General features: G+C 40.9%; 1 protein-coding gene across 1 annotated transcript in view; it reads left to right on the top strand.

Annotated features, from left to right (window-relative positions):
- The window catches only part of INTS2 (integrator complex subunit 2), a 56,238-nt gene that overhangs the window by 12,520 nt on the left and 25,783 nt on the right, over nucleotides 1-17,935 (top strand). The window contains exons 7-15 of the mRNA XM_049771334.1: nucleotides 492-718; nucleotides 2,895-3,020; nucleotides 5,358-5,429; nucleotides 5,515-5,629; nucleotides 7,980-8,048; nucleotides 8,681-8,815; nucleotides 12,202-12,378; nucleotides 13,302-13,410; nucleotides 16,346-16,450. Coding sequence (XP_049627291.1) covers nucleotides 492-718; nucleotides 2,895-3,020; nucleotides 5,358-5,429; nucleotides 5,515-5,629; nucleotides 7,980-8,048; nucleotides 8,681-8,815; nucleotides 12,202-12,378; nucleotides 13,302-13,410; nucleotides 16,346-16,450 — 1,135 coding nt within the window. The remainder of the gene's footprint in view (nucleotides 1-491; nucleotides 719-2,894; nucleotides 3,021-5,357; nucleotides 5,430-5,514; nucleotides 5,630-7,979; nucleotides 8,049-8,680; nucleotides 8,816-12,201; nucleotides 12,379-13,301; nucleotides 13,411-16,345; nucleotides 16,451-17,935) is intronic.

Genomic DNA, 17,935 nt, shown 5'->3' with positions numbered 1-17,935 from the left:
TTCTAGTCATTATGAAACTTGAAGTTCAGAGATTAATGTATTTAAAGGTACATAATTATCTAATAGAAATTACTTATTTCGGGGCCATATCCTATGGTGTGTAACTAGGGCTACAACTAGGTCTGGGCATATGGGCTAAACCTGGTTGTTCACAGGGGTTTATACATGGTACCTGGATTTCGTCAGAGTTGTGGCCATAGCCTCATGATAGGCAAATGCCTTAATCTTTTTACTATCTGTCTCATTCCAGACTTTTCAGTTAAACCCAAGATCTTCTCTCTCCAAACCCTGAGTACCCATTGATTGCTAATTATTTAGTATTTCCTGTACTCAAACTAGGGTAGATAGATTACTCTGAACCAGTGTATAATGAGATCCTCCTGTTAAGACGGTCTCTTTGAATGAGATGACTTAAAGTGTTCATCAGGGAACTTGGTTTGTCCTTTGAACATAGTTTTTTATTTTTCTTTTATGGTTCATATTTCTCACAGAGAAAAAGAGAGACCAGTAGTTCTGTCCTTTGGCAAATGAGAAGGCAGCTTCTTCTGGAGTTGATGGGCATTCTTCCCACAGTAAGAAGTACCCGTATTGTGGAAGAAGCTGATGTGGAGATGGAACCCAATGTGTCTGTGTATTCGGGGCTGAAAGAAGAACATGTGGTGAAAGCCAGTGCACTTTTACGTCTGTACTGTGCTTTGATGGGGATCGCTGGACTCAAGTATTCAATAATTTGATATTTTGCTCTTACATCAGACTTTCTTATTTCTAATCTTAAGAAAGTGAGCCCTTTTAGTCAGAGGACCTTCTAGTTAGATTTGGGTTTTTCATTGGACTCAGTAGGTTGGCCTCTATCAAGAATGAAGTCCTAAGACCAAATATCCCTAGCTGTGATAAATATCTACTAGTTTGGCTTAATATTAACAGGATCACTTATATGTGGATATAGCCAGAGAAGTTTATGAACACCTGTGGTTTTCTTGCCACTCAACGACTCTAATGAGTCTTCTCTGGTCTATGCAGTTAGATGACATAATTCCCTCCTAATTGACATAAATTTCCTTTGTAAACTGAGACCATGAATGGTTTAAATGTGATCTAATTATTAAACACAAGATTTTTTATTTAGTCACTGGACCTTGTCCTTTTGAATAATGTCCTCAACTATTACATGTACAGTTCTCACTTTGCATGTTTCTGTTAAATATGAGTTTAGGGGGAATGGAGCAAAAGTACAGTAGGTAGGACATTTGCCTTACATGTTACTGATGCAGATTCAATCTGAAGCATTCTGTATAATCCTGTGAGCCCATCAGAAGTGATCCCTGAGCACAGAGCCAGGAGTAAGGCCCGAGTACTGCCAGGTATGGCCCAAAACAAAACAAACAAAAAAACAAACAAACAGAAATATGGTTTTAGTTGTCACATTGAAATAAAAACACTTCTTCCACAATAACTTATATAGCAATTAAGATATATTAACAGGAGCTGGAGTGGTAGTAGAGTGGGTAGGGCACTTGCCCAGCATGAATCTAACCTGGGTTTGATCTTCAACATTCCATATTGTTCCCTGAGCCCCATAAGATGTAATTTCTGAGCACAGAGCCAGGAGTAACTCCTGAACATTCTGGGTCTGGACTATAAAACAAACAAAATATTAATTGAATAATTATATAAAATACAAACTTTGTTGGGGATCATGAAAATTCCTAAGTGCATGGTGCATCGTATGATCACAGTCAGTTACTTAAATTTCTTTTAAAGTCTGTTTGCACAGCCGTTGCTAGATTTAGTGAGCAAGCAAAAATGGGTGGTTATATTGTCTAGTTCTCAGTGCTAAACCTATGTGACATTTTTGCACATACGGATCATTGAAAGAGGGGGAATTGTTTAATGAAGATGAGCATTTAGTAGAGAAAAATGATAACCCTGAATGTAACATTTAACCAAATAAAGAGAATTAGTGGAGAATGTGGACTGTGCTGTCATTTAAGAAACCCAGATAAATGTAGTGAAGGTGACTTGCCGACTTAAAAAAGAAAATAATTGTAACGAAAGGGATGAAGTTTTAAGAGGAAGTAATGCTGACAAAAAATAAGATTGTTTTTGGAAGAAAGCATCTAGTTATGCTTCAGGCTTACTCCTTGCTCTGCACTCAGGGATTATATGGGACTCTGCAGATTGAGCCCAGATTGGGTGTGTGCCATACAAATGCCCTGCCTGCTGTATTATCTCTCTGGCCCCATGTTGGCAAAGATCTTAACATTAAGAGAACTCTGGGGCCAGAGCAGTAGGGCGTCTGCTTTGCATGCGCTAACCTAGGATGGACCGCAGTTCGATCCCCTGGTGTCCCATATGATCCCCAAGCCAGGAGTAATTTTGAGCACATAGCCAGGAGTAACCCCTGAGTGTCAGTCACCAAGTGTGGGCCAAAAACCAAAAATAAACAAACAAAATAAAATACATTAAGAGAACTCTTAAGATATTTTATGACTGAAAGTGGGAAGGATAATGTATTGGAATGTGATCTACACTCACCAAGGGATTAATATCCAATATTTCCTTTTTGGGGGGTGGGTTTGTTTTGGAGCCACACCTGGCAGCACTCAAGGATAACTCCTCTGCATTCAGGGATGGCTCCTGGCAGGCTTGGGATCATATGGGATGCCAGGGATTGAACCCGGGTCCATCCCAGGTTGGCATTGTGCAAGGCAAATGCTGCCCTATCTGCTGTGCTATCACTCTGGCCCCCAATTTTTCCTCTTGTTTTTTTTTTTTTTTGGCCATACCTGGCAATGCTCAGGGATCACTCCTGGGGGATTGGGATGCTGGGGATTGAGTCCGGGTCAGCCACATGCAAGGCAAATGTCCTAACTAAATATGTACTCTTTTTACAGACCAACTGAAGAAGAAGCTGAGCAGTTACTGCAGTTGATGACAAGCCGCCCTCCTGCCACACCAGCAGGAGTTCGCTTTGTTTCACTTTCCTTTTGTATGCTTCTGGCCTTTTCTACACTTGTCAGGTACCTTTCTAAATGTTACTATATTTTCTTGTTTTCTAAAAATTTTTTTCTCAGGGGTTGGTTTGGGCCACACCAGACAGTACTTAGTAGTTATTCCTGCTGATGCTGGGGGGACCATATGTGGTATAGAGAATTGAACTAGGATCAGCTGTACCTGGGGATGCTCTGAGTTTAGACTCTCTGCTAGGGATCTCTCTTGCCTGCTCAGGAAACCATAGGGGGTGCCAGGGCTTGAACCTTGGTCAGTTACAAGCAAGGAAAAAGCTTTAACTGCTGTACTATCTCCAGTGTACCATTATTTTTTTTTTAATTTTCATGTAGTGATTTTAGTATAGGAAAAAATCTTCTTAATTTTTCTTGCTGGCTTTTCAGTTGATATTGCATTTTAGTGAATCATATTAATGAAATTTATTTTCCCAAGTTAAAATTGAGTTGCAGGGACAGGAGCATGCATTTGTCTTGCAAGTGGCTGACTTGGTTTGATCCAACCTTGCAGCCCATATGGTCCCTCAGGCACTACCAGGAATGACCCCTGCGTGCAGATTCAGGACAACCCCCCCCCCCAAAATTGAGTTGCACCTTGCTAATATGATATTTGTTTTGCTGGAATAATAGCACAGTGGGTAGGGAGATTGCCTTGTACCCTGGGATGGACCAGGGTTCCATTCCTGGCATCCCATATGGTCCCCCTAGCCTGCCAGGAGCGATTTCTGAGTGCAGAGCCAGGAATGACCCCTGAACACCGCTGCATGTGGCTCTAAAACAAACAAAAAACCCAAACAACAACAACAAAAAAAGAAATCCACTCCTGGCAGGCTCAGGGTATCACATGCGATGCCAAGGATTGAATCCAGGTAGGCCATGGGCAAGGTAAATATCCTACTTGCTGTCTATCGTTCTGGCCTCATATCTATTTTCTAAGTAAAAATGAAAGTATCCCCAGTTTTGCTCAGGACTCTTAGCTCTGTATTTGGGGATCACTCCTGGTGGTGCTTGGGGACCTGGCAATACCAGGAATTGAACCCCTGTCATCTGTGTGCAAGGCAAACTTACCTTTCTATTATCTCTCTTACCCATGTTTGTGACTTTTTGATGCTTCGTTTTAATAATAAAACTTTGGCTGGGGGTTTGGACAACACCTGGTGGCACTCAGGTTGTACACTCAGTGGTCATTCCTGGTAGTGGTTGGGGAACTATATGGGATGCCAGGGATCAAACCTGAGTCAGCTAAGTGCAAGGTAAATGCCCTTCCAGCTGTGCTATGGCTCTAGCCCCAATTATAGATTTTTTTTCTACAAGAAAATAAATCTTTTTTTCTATAGCTGTTTGGGTTGCTTTTTTTTTTTTGGCATTTATGTATTAGAATTATCAAGTATTTTTTTTGGGGGGGGGTCACACCCAGCACGCTCAGGGGTTACTCCTGGCTCTATGCTCAGAAATTGCCCCTGGCAGGCATGGGGGACCATATGGGATACCGGGATTCGAACCACCGTCCTTCTGCATGGAAGGCAAAAGCCTTACCTCCATGCTATCTCACCGGCCCCAGAATTATCAAGTATTAATGGGATTTTTTTGGGGGGGGGTTACATCTTGTTTTTGACTTGTTAATCTTGTTACATCTTATTATTGACATCATTGTTATTCCTAGTGGTACTTATATTTGTGGTGCCTGGGTTCGAACTGGTCCTCCCACATGCAAAGTTGTATTCTAGTTCTTTCAGTTCAGCTGTCAGTGGTATAATAGGTGTTTTGTTGTTGTTGTTGTTGTTCGTTTGTTTGGTAATTTTTAAATTTTGAGGCACTCATTGTATTGCTCAGGTGGGGTTCTTGGGACCATATGTAGTGCTGTGATATACTTTGATTATCTATATATTCTTTTCAGTTTGCATTTATGGTAAATACGCATATGAGAGAGTTTGACTCTTTACAAGGTAATGATATAAAGCAGTGGTCCTCATTTTTTTTTCGCTTTGGGGTCATACTGAAAATGGTCAGAAGCTATTCCTAGCTTTGTGCTTGAATTGTTTCTAGGGGTATTCAGGGGAAACTGTGATGCTGGGTCATTGAACATGTGCTTTCTACTTATAAAACATGTTACTCAGCCCTCTTGCACTATCTTTGTCACAGGGCCTCATTCTTGGTCTTTAAACTACTCCATTCTTGGTCTTTAAACTACTCCATCTCAGTGACAATTCTTGGACAAGTTAACAAGCAGTTATAGAGTTGATATTTCAGAATGGGGAAGATCAATGTAAATTTCTACCAAAAATAATTCTAAAATGTATACTTACGCTAGAATATTTGCTTAAAACACTGAATTCTGGTTGTTTTATATAGTACGCCTGAACAAGAGCAGCTAATGGTTATATGGCTAAGTTGGATGATAAAAGAAGAAGCTTATTTTGAAAGGTAAGATGACTTCATTTCTTCAGTTTGCTGAGTAAGTTTTTCATATTCTATTTTCAAAAATTTACATTCTTTTTTGTTTCAATAGTACCTCTGGTGTCTCTGCTTCGTTCGGGGAGATGTTATTATTGGTTGCTATGTATTTTCATAGCAACCAACTCAGTGCTATTATTGATTTGGTCTGTTCCACTCTGGGGATGAAGGTAATTTTCTTTTATTTTCTCAATGAAATTTTAAGCTGGGCGTTTTGTAAAGTATGTAACTTGGTTGATTACACTGTGAAGTAATTTAATTTTATTATTACTTTTTCTTTTTATTATAAAGTCAAGGCTTAAGTAACTTTAGTTTAATATTTTGTTTGGTTTTATTTGTTCTTGGTTTTTATTGTCTTAGTTTTTGTGCCACACCAAGCAATGCTTGGGGTTACTCCTGGCTTTGCAGTCAGGAATTACTCCTGGCAGTACTCAGGGGACCATCTGGGATACCTGGGATCAAACCCAGGTTGGCCAGGTGGTGCAAGGGTGCAACCACTATATTATTGCTCCAGCCCAACACTTTAATATTTTGAAAATTTATCAGATATCTTAGAAAAAAAATGTGAGGTATCCCTGAAGCAATATTCAGAGTATATAGAAGGTCTCTCCCGGTGATACTTATCTGTTGAGCTGAAGGTTAAATGCAGTGCTATTTTGACCTAGTAATGTTGGATTACTTGTAATGTTGGATTATTTGGTGGCCCAAAGGTCTCAGGCTGTGTGGTGCTTGATGAGTCTCCAGTGTGATGAACAGGAGGCCAGGAGATGCTGGGGATCAAAACTGGGTTGGGTGCATGCCTAGTTTTGCCTTAATTCCTGTGCTATCTGTCACCTCCAGAAAAATTTCTTTTGAAAACATTAATTTATAGGAATAATAGATGGTCAATAATAGAAGAAAACCTAGAAAACAGAAAAGAAGGCCAGAGCAATAGCACAAGAGCAGGGTGTTTGCCTTGCATGTGGCCAACCCAGGAAGGACCCGGGTTTGGTTCCTAGCATCCCATATGGTCCCCTGAGCCTGCCAGGAGCGATTTTTGAGCACAGAGCCAAGAGTAACCCCTGAGCGCTGCTGGGTGTGGCCCCAAAACCAAAGCGGGGGGGGGAATAGAAAATAAGAGAAAGTATAATTTTTGGTTTTTGTTTTGTTTTGTTTGGCCACACCTGGTGATGCTCAGGGGTTAGTTAGTTAGTTACTTCTGGCTATGTGCTCAGAAATTGCTCCTGACTAGGGGTATCATATGGGACGCTGGGGATTAAACCAGGTTCGTCCTGGATCTGCTGCATGCAAGGCAAACATCCTACTGCTGCACTATCTCACCAGCCCCAGAAAATATAATTTTTATGTTCAGAATTTCCAATTATTTTACTGTTCGCTTTTCTTTTCTTTTTGGGCCACACCCGGTGACATTCAGGGGGTTATTCCTGGCTATTCGCTCAGAATTCGCCCCTGGCTCGGGGGACCACTCCGGCCCCTACTGTTAGCTTTCTGGTTTTTTTTTTTTTTTTTTCTTTTTTTGTGCCATACCCAATGGTGCTCAGGGCTTACTAGTGGGTTTGTGACAGATGATCACTCCTGGACATACTCAGGGAATCATGGGTTTCTGGGGATTGAACTTGTGTCAGCTGTTTGCAAGGCAGGCACCTTACCTGCTGTATAGTTCTTTGCCCACTCATTATGGTTTTTGTTCTTTTTATAAAATTTATTTATACTTTTGGCTTTGGCCGACATAATTTGAAATTATACCTTATTATATCACTGTTCCTTGATTTCAGGACTTATATTTTACCCAGTATTAAATTTGGGTTAGTTGCTATATAATGTTACGGTGATGGTGTTCCCTTTCATTTTTTTCTTGAAAAGCTGATCAGTGATATGTTGAAATCTAGTATTTTTTTCCCTTTAATTTCACTTGTTTATTTGCCTGGGGTTTTGAGACCATACCTGGTAGTGCAATGAGACTGCTCCTGACTTTGCTTTGCTGTTGCTTCTGGCAGTGCTCTTGCCACAGGCTTGATGTGCACCTTAGTCCTTGTACTTGTACATACCCAGGGTATGCTCTGAGTACTACTTTTGTAACCCAAATCTGTCCCACATCAAAAAAAAAGAAAGAAAGAAAAATACACTTCTTTTTTGGTTTTTGGGTCACACCCAGCAGTGCTCAGGGGTTACTCCTGGTTCTGTGCCCAGAAATTGCTCCTTGCTGGCATGAGGGACCATATGGGATGCCGGGATTCAAACCACTGTCAGTTCTGGGTCAACTGCATGCAAGGCAAATGCCCTAGCGCTGTGCTATCTCTCTGGCCCAAAAAATATACTTTAGAAGTAGGTTTGAGAAGTCACTTTTGGCATTGAATATTTGTTTGAACATTTATTTAATAATAATCATTTTAGATAAAATTTACAAGATACAATTGGGCTTCATATATTTTCTCATGCTATTGGAATTATTTTGATGGTTTCATTTTTCTTGTAACCAGTGATTAAACAAAGGTCTCATACATGCTTTTGTTGTTTTAGATTGTCATTAAGCCAAGTTCCTTGAGCAGGATGAAAACTATTTTCACACAGGAGATTTTCACTGAGCAGGTACTTCTTTTAAATTTATTCTTAGATATTTATTTATTTATTTATTTATTTATTTGGTTTTTGGCTACAGTTGGCAGTGCTCAAGAGTTACTGCTGGTTCTCTACTCAGTAATCATTCTTAGTGGGTTCAGGTGTACCATCGAGATGCCAGGGATCAAACCTTGGCCATGTGTAAGGCCTACCTACTGTGCTGTCATCCAACCCCATCACCCAAGTTATTTTGTTTGTTTGGTTTTTGGTTTTTGAGTCACACCCGGCAGTGCTCAGGGGTTACTCCTGGCTCTACTCTCAGAAATCGCTCCTGGCAGGCTCAGGTGACCATATGGGATGCCAGGATTCGAACCACTGTCCTTCTGCATGCAAGGCAAATGCACTACCTTCATGCTATCTCTCCGGCCCATACCCAAGTTATTTTTATATTTTATGTGATTAGTTTGAAATGACTGGAATAGAACTCTGGATCAGATCTTGAAAGAATTATAGTTTTCTTCTGCATGGCACAGGACATATCAAAACGTCCTATTCAACTTTAGGGTGATGTCTTGTTAAAAAAAATTCCTTCCCTTACCAAAAGAAAAAATAGTCCCTCTCATAAAAAATGTCCTCTGTATTTACATTATTTTCCTTTTCAGGTTGTTACAGCTCATGCAGTTCGGGTTCCCGTCACCAGCAATCTGAGTGCCAACATCACTGGATTTTTACCTATTCATTGTATTTACCAGCTTCTCAGGAGTCGTTCCTTCACTAAGCACAAAGTTTCAATAAAGGTATGACTGTACATTTATGTTTCTTTTCTTTTTTGGCAGGGGCCATCCTTGTATGCTGCTCAGCTGTTACTCCTAGCTTATGTTTGGGAGTTGCTCCTAGCACTGCTTTGGAAACCATATGGTGCAGGATTGAACCTACCTCCTGCATGCAAAGCATGTGCTCATCATATAGATCTGTCTCACTCTGGCCATATACATTTATATTTAAAGTTGTTTTGTTTTGTTTTGTTTTGTTTTGTTTTTTGGTTTTTGGGTCACACCCGGCACCGCTCGGGGTTACTCCTGGCTCTGTGCTCAGAAATCGCTCCTGGCAGGCTCGGGGGACCATATGGGACGCCGGGATTCCAACCGATGACCTTCTGCATGAAAGGCAAACTCCTTACCCTCCATGCTATCTCTCCGGCCCCTATATTTAAAGTTTTAACTTAAATCTTTTTGCCATTTCTGTTTCAGGTTTTAGATCTTAACTGAATTTTGTATCAGAAATGTGATTAGTGGGGCCAGAGTGAGAGCAAAGCAGTAGGGCATTTGCTTTGCACACTGCTGACCTGGGACAGACCTGGGTTTGATCCCTGTCATCCCATATGGTCCCTCGAGCCTGCCAGTAGTGATTTCTGAGCACAGAGCCAGGAGTAACCCCCGAGTGCCTCTGAGTGTGGCCCCAAAGAAACAAAAAAACAAAAAAACAAAAACAAAAAAAAGAAAGAAAAAACCACCACCAAAATAAAAAGAAATGTGATTAGATGCTAATTTTTTTTTATGAATGTGGCTAGGTAATAAAAACCTAATTTTAGATTCTTTTTTTTTTTTTTTTTTTTCTGGCCACACCTGATGACACTCAGGAGTTACTCCTGGCTATGCGCTCAGAAATCACTCCTGGCTTGGGGGACCAATTGTATGCCGGGGGATTGAATTGTGGTTAGTCCAAGACTAGCGCGCACAAGGCAGATGCCTTATGGCTTGCGCCACAGCTCCGGCTCCAAATTTTAGATTCTAATTAGTAAAATTTGGGTGGTGGTGGTGATGGTATTTGGGCCACACCCAGCTGTGTTCAGGGCTTATTTCTGGCTTGCTCAGGGATCATTCCTGACAGAATTTAGTGGACCATATTTTCCAAGGCTTGAACCCAGTTTGCTACATAAAAGGGCAAGCTCCTTGTCCACTGTATTATCTCCCTGGCCTGAATTTATTTTTTAAAACACTGGGATTTTATTTATTTATTTATTTATTTATTTATTTATTTATTTTTGCCACACCTGGTGATGCTCAGGAGCTATTTCTGGCTTTGTGCTTAGGAGTGACCCCTAACCATACTTAGTATAGTAGAGCAGGGATTCAAGCTGGGGTCAGTTGCATGGAAGACAGTGCTTTACTGTATACTAACACTTTGGTCCATATTTCAAAATTTTGAAACAGTATAACTTATAAAATGATTAATCTATGTAATTTTATTTTTGGAGGGATAGCAGGCATACCTGGCAGCACTCAGGGCTTACTCTTGGCTCTGTGCTCAGAAATTACTCCTGGGACTAGAGCGATAGATAACACAGTGAGTAGGTTGCCTTGTATGCAGCCAGCATCCTGTACCATCCCCCAAGCAGTGCCAGGAATAACCCCTGAGTGCAGAATCAGGAGCAATCCCTGAGTATGCTAGGTGTGCCCCCCCCCCCCAAAAAAAAAAGATTTAGTTCTAGGAGGTATAGAAATCTGTACTTCTTTTTTGCGGTTCTTCCTCCCTTCCTTCCTTCTTCCTTTTTTATTTTTTTGTTTTTGGGTCACACCTAGCAGTGCTATTTTCTAGCCCTGTATTTAGAAATTACTCCTGGCAGGCTCAGGGAACCTTATGGGATTCTGGGGATCAAACACAGGAACGGGGACCAGAGCAATAGTAGAGTGTTTGCCTTGCATGTGTCTGATCCAGGACGGACCTGGGTTTGATTCCTGGCATCCCATCCTGCTCCCCTGAGCCTGCCAGTAGCGATTTCTGAGTGAAGAGCCAGGAGTAACCCCTGAGCACTGCCGGTTGTGGCCCCAAACCCCCCCAAAACCCAAAACAATAACCAAAAAAAAAAAAAAAACCCACAGGATTGAACTCAGGTTGGCTGCTTGCCTCGAAAATGCTCTACCCGGTTGTGCTATCTTTCCACTCCAAATTTCTTTATTTCTAAAGAACAGTAAACAACCTCTGCTTGGCTCTGTGTGGCTCTGTACTCACGTGTCACTCTTGGCAGTGTTTGGGAACCACATGGGGTGCCAGGGATTGATCCAAGGTTGGCCTGCTTACAAGGCAAGTGCTCTCTCTACCCGTTGTACAAGCACTCTGCCCTTAGTGGTTATTTTCTAGAAAAATTGCATTTTTTGTTTCTGTTACATATTTTTGGTAAGTCAACTAGGTTAGAATTAAGTCTAGTATATACTGAAATTTTCTGCCTATATTCCATCTATGTAGATAAGTGATTGTTTTTCATTTTTGGGAGTCAACATACCTAATGATGCTCAGGAGTTATTCCTAGCTCTACTCAGTAATCACTTCTGACTGGGCTTGGGGGACCATACTGCTATCCAATCCTGGGGTGTTATTCTTCTTGGAGATTTGAACCTCAGGCTCTGCTCAGGGCTTACACCTGACTGTGTGCTCAGGAACCACTCCTGACAGTGCTCAAGGGAAAATATATGGTGTTGAGGATAGACTCCAGATGATGTTCAAGGCAAGTGCAAATAAAAACAAATTTTATTTGGAAGTACTGAGAATGGGAGGGAGAAATAGGGGGGGGAAGAGAGAGCGAGTAAGAGAGTCACAGAGAGAGAGAGAGAGAGAGAGTGTAAGAGAGAGAGAGAGTATAAGAGAGAGAGAGAGAAAGGCACTCATGGGAGGACACAGGCTTCTTCAAAGGTTGATAGCTCCAGTACATGTTGCAGAGTTAAAGTATGAACCTTCACATCTCAGGAGGGGAAAAGCCATCTACATGTGCTCAAGCAGCATGTAGGCAGACAATACATGTGCTTAAGGCAAGTGTCTTAACTACTGTCTTTCTGGCTCTGGACAGCATTTGTATTTTATTTCTTTTTGTGCCTCCCTGGGATTTCTGCAGGCCAACAGGGCTGTGAATGCTTATGAGGGTAAGCCTTCTATTGATCCTGGGGCATGCACTCTAGCATTTTGAGCTAGTTCCTCGGCCTTGGACAAGATTCTTGGCTAGGACATAAAAGTAGTTCATATTTTTTATATTAAAGGGTATTGTGCATTAGACAATTCATTCTTAGCTGCTGAAAGTTAATAGTTTCACTGGTTAAAAAGCCATAAAATCATGGGCTTTTTAAAGATTGCTTGCTTTTTCTTATTGCCATAATTGACTTATAACCCATAACCTTTTTTTTTTTTTTAGGACTGGATTTACAGACAGCTATGTGAAACCTCTACTCCACTCCATCCTCAGTTACTCCCTCTGATTGATGTGTACATAAATTCTGTACTTACTCCTGCTTCTAAATCTAATCCAGAAGCCACAAATCAACCAGTAACAGAGCAAGAAATACTCAATATTTTTCAAGGAGTCATTGGGGTAAAAGGGATTCTTTCATAATTATTAGTCTGTTTTTCTTTAATTTTATTCTGACTTATTCTTTCTGTTTCTTCTAATTACTAGAATACTTCTCTCTTCTCTCTTTTTTTGTGTGTGGGTGTGGTTTTGGGGTCACACCCGGCAGTGCTCAGAGGTTACTCCTGGCTCCATGCTCAGAAATTGCTCCTGGGACGCCGGGATTCAAACCGATGACCTTCTGCATGAAAGGCAAATGCCTTATCTCCATGCTATCTCTCCGGCCCCAGATTACTAGAATACTTCTCTGTGATTAAAACTTTTAAATGGTTTTTCTTTTTTCGAGCCACACCAGTGATGCTCAGAGGTTACTTCTGCTCAGGGAGTAGGATACTCAAGGATCATTCAGACTTCTGTGGTTTATTTTTACAAAATAGCAGATCTTTTCTATTAATTAAAAAATTGATTCTTCATATTAATACAGAATACATAATATATATTGAAATATATACTTATATAGCACTTAAGATATAAACACAGAGCAAAGCCTATGACACTTCAACAGCAACCATGTCCTCACAGAATTAGAATTTCCCAAGAGATAAACATGATACCAGATTGACTGTGTACAAGGCAAGCTCCCTACCTGCTGTACATATGGGGGCCAGCAGCAAACCTAGGTCTTTAAACATTTTTTGATTCTGTTTTGTTTTTTGGAGCCATATCTGGTAGTACTCAGAGCTTGCTCCTAGCTCTGCTTAGAAGGATCACTCCTGATGGAATACCATGTGGGGTGCTGGGCATAGAACTCAGGGTAGCTTCGTGCAAGACACGCAAGGTATTCAGGGGCTGTTCATAACTTGGGTATACTCCTGTCAGTTCTGGAGCAACTCTATCTAGTTTCAGGGATTAAACCTGATTTTAAGTGTTTGTAATTTTACCTCTAGGGTGATAACATCCGCCTTAATCAGCGTTTCAGTATCACTGCACAGCTTTTGGTGCTTTACTATATCCTCTCCTATGAGGAAGCTCTTCTAGCAAACACAAAGACTCTAGGTAAGTTGTGTGTAGGAGATTGTGTCTAGTGGCAATTCATTTTTATTTTGTTCACAATTATTACAATTTATTTATTACATTGTAGTTTATTACATTGTAAACTGTTATATGAGAAAATAGGACCAAATTTCCAGGCTCCAGTATCATCATCATTCTATTTAGTCTTTGGATTTTAGCTTTGTATAGTCTTTTTTTTTTGGGTGGGGGGGTCACACCTGGCAACACTCAGGGGGTAAGCTACTCTTGGCTCTGTGCTCAGAAATCGCCCCTGGCAGGCTCGAGGGACCATAGGGATGTCGGGAATTGAACCACTGTTGGTATTTTATCTATGAGAAAGTTTCTGTTCATCTCTTCTCATTTTTTGATGGGATTAGTGCCTTATATGTCTTAGATATTTACCCCTTATCAGATGGGTATTGGGTGAATAGTTTCTTTCATTTCAAGATCAATCTTCATATGCTGGTGACAGTTTCCTTTAGTGCAAAAGCTTCTTAGGTGAATGTAGTCCCATTTGTTTATCTTTGCTTTCACTTGCATGAACAGTGGTGTCTCATCCTTGAAGATACCTTTACCTTCATTGTCATGGAGAGTTCTGCTTACATTTTCCTCCATGCACCTTTGGTTTTAGGTTTGATAGCAAGGCCTTTAATCCACTTGATTTGACTTTTGTGCACAGCGTTAAATTGAGGTCTGAGTTTATTTTATTGCATGTTGTTGACCAGTTTTCCCAACACCAGTTATTTTTGGGGGGGTCACACCTGGAGGTGCTCAGGGGTTACTCCTGGCTTTGCGCTCAGAAACCACTCTGGAAGACTCCAGGGACCATATGGGATGCTGAGAATCGAACTACTGTCCATCCTGGGTTGGCCACATGCAAGGCAAATGCCCTACTGCTGTGCTATCTCTTTGGCCCCATCAACACCAGTAATTGAAGTGAATTTCCTTGCTCTGCCTTGTCTACTTTTCTTTCTCCTTTATCAAATACTAATTGATCATATCTTTGAGGGTCTGTTTCAGGATATTCAAGTCTATTCCATTGATCTGAGGATCTGTCTATTTCAGTACCATGCTTTTTTAATGACTACTGCTTTATAATACAGTTTGAAGTTGGGAAAAGTGATGCCTCCATCTTTTCCCAAGGTTTGGTTTACTGTTCATGGATTTAATGCTCCATATGAATTTCAGAAGTGTTCAATCTATTTCTTTGAAAAATGGTATGATTACCATTATAGATATCCCATTAAATATGTAAATGCTCTAGGAAGTATTGCTGATGTTTTGATGACTGAATTCGCACATAATCTTTGTTGTAGTCGCATGTACATGTACTTGTGGTACTTGCTAGACTTTTCACACATGATAACAAGATGTTCCATTTTTATTTGTTTGCATTTTTGGTTTGGGGGCCATACCCGATGGTCCTCATGTGTTACTCCTAGCTATTTGCTCAGAATTACCCCTGCTAGTTTTGGGGCACCATATGGGATGTTGGGAATTAAACCCAGGTTGGCTGCATGTAAGACAAATACCCTACCCACTGTACAGTTGCTCCAGCCCGGAATCCACTCTTTAACTGTAGTGTTGTTACTTAGTTTGATTGTCATGTGTGCTGAGGACTGGTGTGTTCTTACACATGAAATCTTTTGGGGTCATACTCCTGGCCCCACTGTTCACACTTCGCTATTTTAGATGCATGCTTACCAAGGACCACTTCCTTTTTTTGCATGCAGACACTTGTCTGTGGTGTGATTGGAAATTGCTCGCTATATTGGGAAATCACAGACAGCAGAGCTGTCAGGCACAAGAGGTAGAAAAAGCAGAACTTGTGGGGTAACATATGATGCATGTAGCAGAACTAGAAATTGAATTCATGACCTTATGCTTGAATAGCAGATGCTTAAGCCACTGAACTGTCTTTTGGCCCCTCAGCATCCCTCCACCCATCCAACCATTCATTCATCCATCCATCTCCATCTATCTTTCTTTTTCTCTCTTTCTATTTATCTATGTATCTGTCATGGTCAAGATGACTGAAGTCAGGGCCGGAGAGATAGCATGAAGGTAGGGCATTTGTCTTGCATGCAGGACAGTGGTTCGAATCCTGACATCCCAGATTGTTCCCCGAGCCTGCCAGGAGGGATTTCAGAGCGTAGAGCTAGGAATAGCCTCTGAGCGCTTCAGAGTGTGACCCAAAAACAAAACAAACAAAAGATACTAAAGTCACCAAGGAATGTAGTATGGGAGAAAAGGATGATATGAAGTCCTTGATGCTTTAGAGAAGACTGTTTCCAGGAGGAGTGAGTGTTCACCTCTGTCAAATAATCTAGACAAATTAAGTAAGATTTAGGTGGAAATCTGAGCTGATGGTTTTAGGTGGCTTGTTGTAGGTAATATAATATTTGCAATTATATTAGTAAAGTGGTTGTGATTTTAAAGAGAAAAGTAAGATGTTGAAACAATAGATATATTACTTAGCTGGCTGGAGTTCAGAATCATGAGAGAAAAAAATGAAAAATAATATAGCCCAACTTCCATTAAAAAGTTAGTATGCCTGTGATGACTAAAATAAGTCTGTTGGAATCATAAAGCACTGAACCATGTGGCCATGAATATATTTGTTCTTCCTAATTGGATTTGGGAATGTTTCAATACATTTGCTGTATTATATCAGTGCAGGACACTCTGCAAATGGCTTTTCTTGACTTTTATCTCTACTTTAGATTTAGGAACATTTTCATAGATTTTACTCTTAGGTATCATCTTGCACCCCCATATGTTTTTACTATTTTGATATTGTTTTTTTACTTTTCATCTTGTATTCACAAGTAAAAGTCAATTGCAAATAATTCAACATTGTTTATATTTCACGTGGGTTAATTAAGCTTTCTGTTTTTTTTACACTTAATTTTACTTTTTTTTTTTAAATCTTTGACAGCTGCCATGCAGAGAAAGCCCAAATCATATTCTTCTTCTTTAATGGATCAAATTCCTATAAAATTCCTTATTCGACAGGCTCAAGGACTACAGCAAGAGTTGGGAGGTAATTATTTTCCTTGCTTTTAAATGATAGTTATTGTTATACTGTTAAAGGGCTATTAGGTGCTGATTGCTAAAATTCAAATAAATCACACATTTCTTTTTACTTTCCATATATTCTTTGACTCCCTGCAAACCCCTCTTAAGAATAGCAGCATTAGGGCCGGAGCATTACCCTGTGATGCTCTGGGGTTACTCCTGGTTATGAGCTCAGAAATTGCTCCTGGCTTGGGGGACCATATGGAACACCAGGGGATCAAACCGTGGTCCATCCTAGGTCAGCTTTGTGCAAGGCAAACGCCCTACTTCTGTGCTTTCGCTCCAGCCCCCTATGGCTTCACTTTGTGACGTCAATAGCTTTGTGACTTTGGTAATTTAAAAAGTTTCTTTTGGGGACTAGAGAGATAGCATGTAGGTAGGCCATTTGCCTTGCATGCAGAAGGACAGTGGTTTGAATCCCGGCACCCCATATGGTCACCCAAGTAACCTCTGAGCACTGCCGGATGTGACCCAAAAACCAAAAAAAAAAATTTTTTTTTTCTTTTGGGAGCTGAATTGATAGCACAGCTGGTAGGGAAGTAGCCTTGCATGTGGCCGACCTGGGGTTGATCTCTGGTATCCTGTGTGGTCCCAGAAGCACCACAAGGGATATTCTTGAATACAGTCAAGAGTACCCGTAAGCATCACTGGATGTGGCCCTAACCTGCCCCACGCCACAAAAAAGTTTTAGGTTTTGAAGAATGAAGACAGGGATGGAGAGATAGCACAGCGGTAGGGCATTTGTCTTGCATGCAGCTGATCCAGGACGGAAGGTGGTTTGAATTCCAGCATCCCATATGGTCCCCTAAGCCTGCCAGAGTAACCCCTGAGTGCCGCCGGGTGTGACCGAAAAATAACAAAAATGAATGAAGACAATTTTTAGAACTTTATAAGAATGTTAGAGTGAAATGACAAACTATATCAAAAGTGCCTGAGACCTTTTAAGCCCTTAAAATTAGCAATTTAGGGCCCGGAGAGATAGCACAGCGGTGTTTGCCTTGCAAGCAGCCGATCCAGGACCAAAGGTGGTTGGTTCGAATCCCGGTGTCCCATATGGTCCCCCGTGCCTGCCAGGAGCTATTTCTGAGCAGACAGCCAGGAGTAACCCCTGAGCAATGCCGGGTGTGGCCCAAAAAAACGAAAAAAAAAAAAAAAAAAAAGAAAAAAAATTAGCAATTTAAATTTTACCCATCAGTGCCATAATCCTCTACCAGGGTGGAGGAAAGGGAATGCTATTACAATGAATTCTGTAACTCACTATTCTGAGTGAGACCTTTATCAGACCATATATGAAACCCCTTTAACTCTTTTTTATGAGAGGTGGCCACACCTGGTGGCACTCAGGGGTTACTGCTATCTCTGCTCTCAGAAGTCACTCCTGGCAGGCTTGGAGGACCATATAGGATGCTGGGGATCAAACTCAGGTTTGTCCTGGGTCAGCCGTGTGCAA

Source organism: Suncus etruscus, chromosome 1 (assembly GCF_024139225.1).
Source record: "Suncus etruscus isolate mSunEtr1 chromosome 1, mSunEtr1.pri.cur, whole genome shotgun sequence".
NCBI classification, from domain to species: Eukaryota; Metazoa; Chordata; class Mammalia; order Eulipotyphla; family Soricidae; genus Suncus; species Suncus etruscus.
Note: the sequence above shows the minus strand (reverse complement) of the source record. Positions and strands in the feature narration are given on the sequence as shown.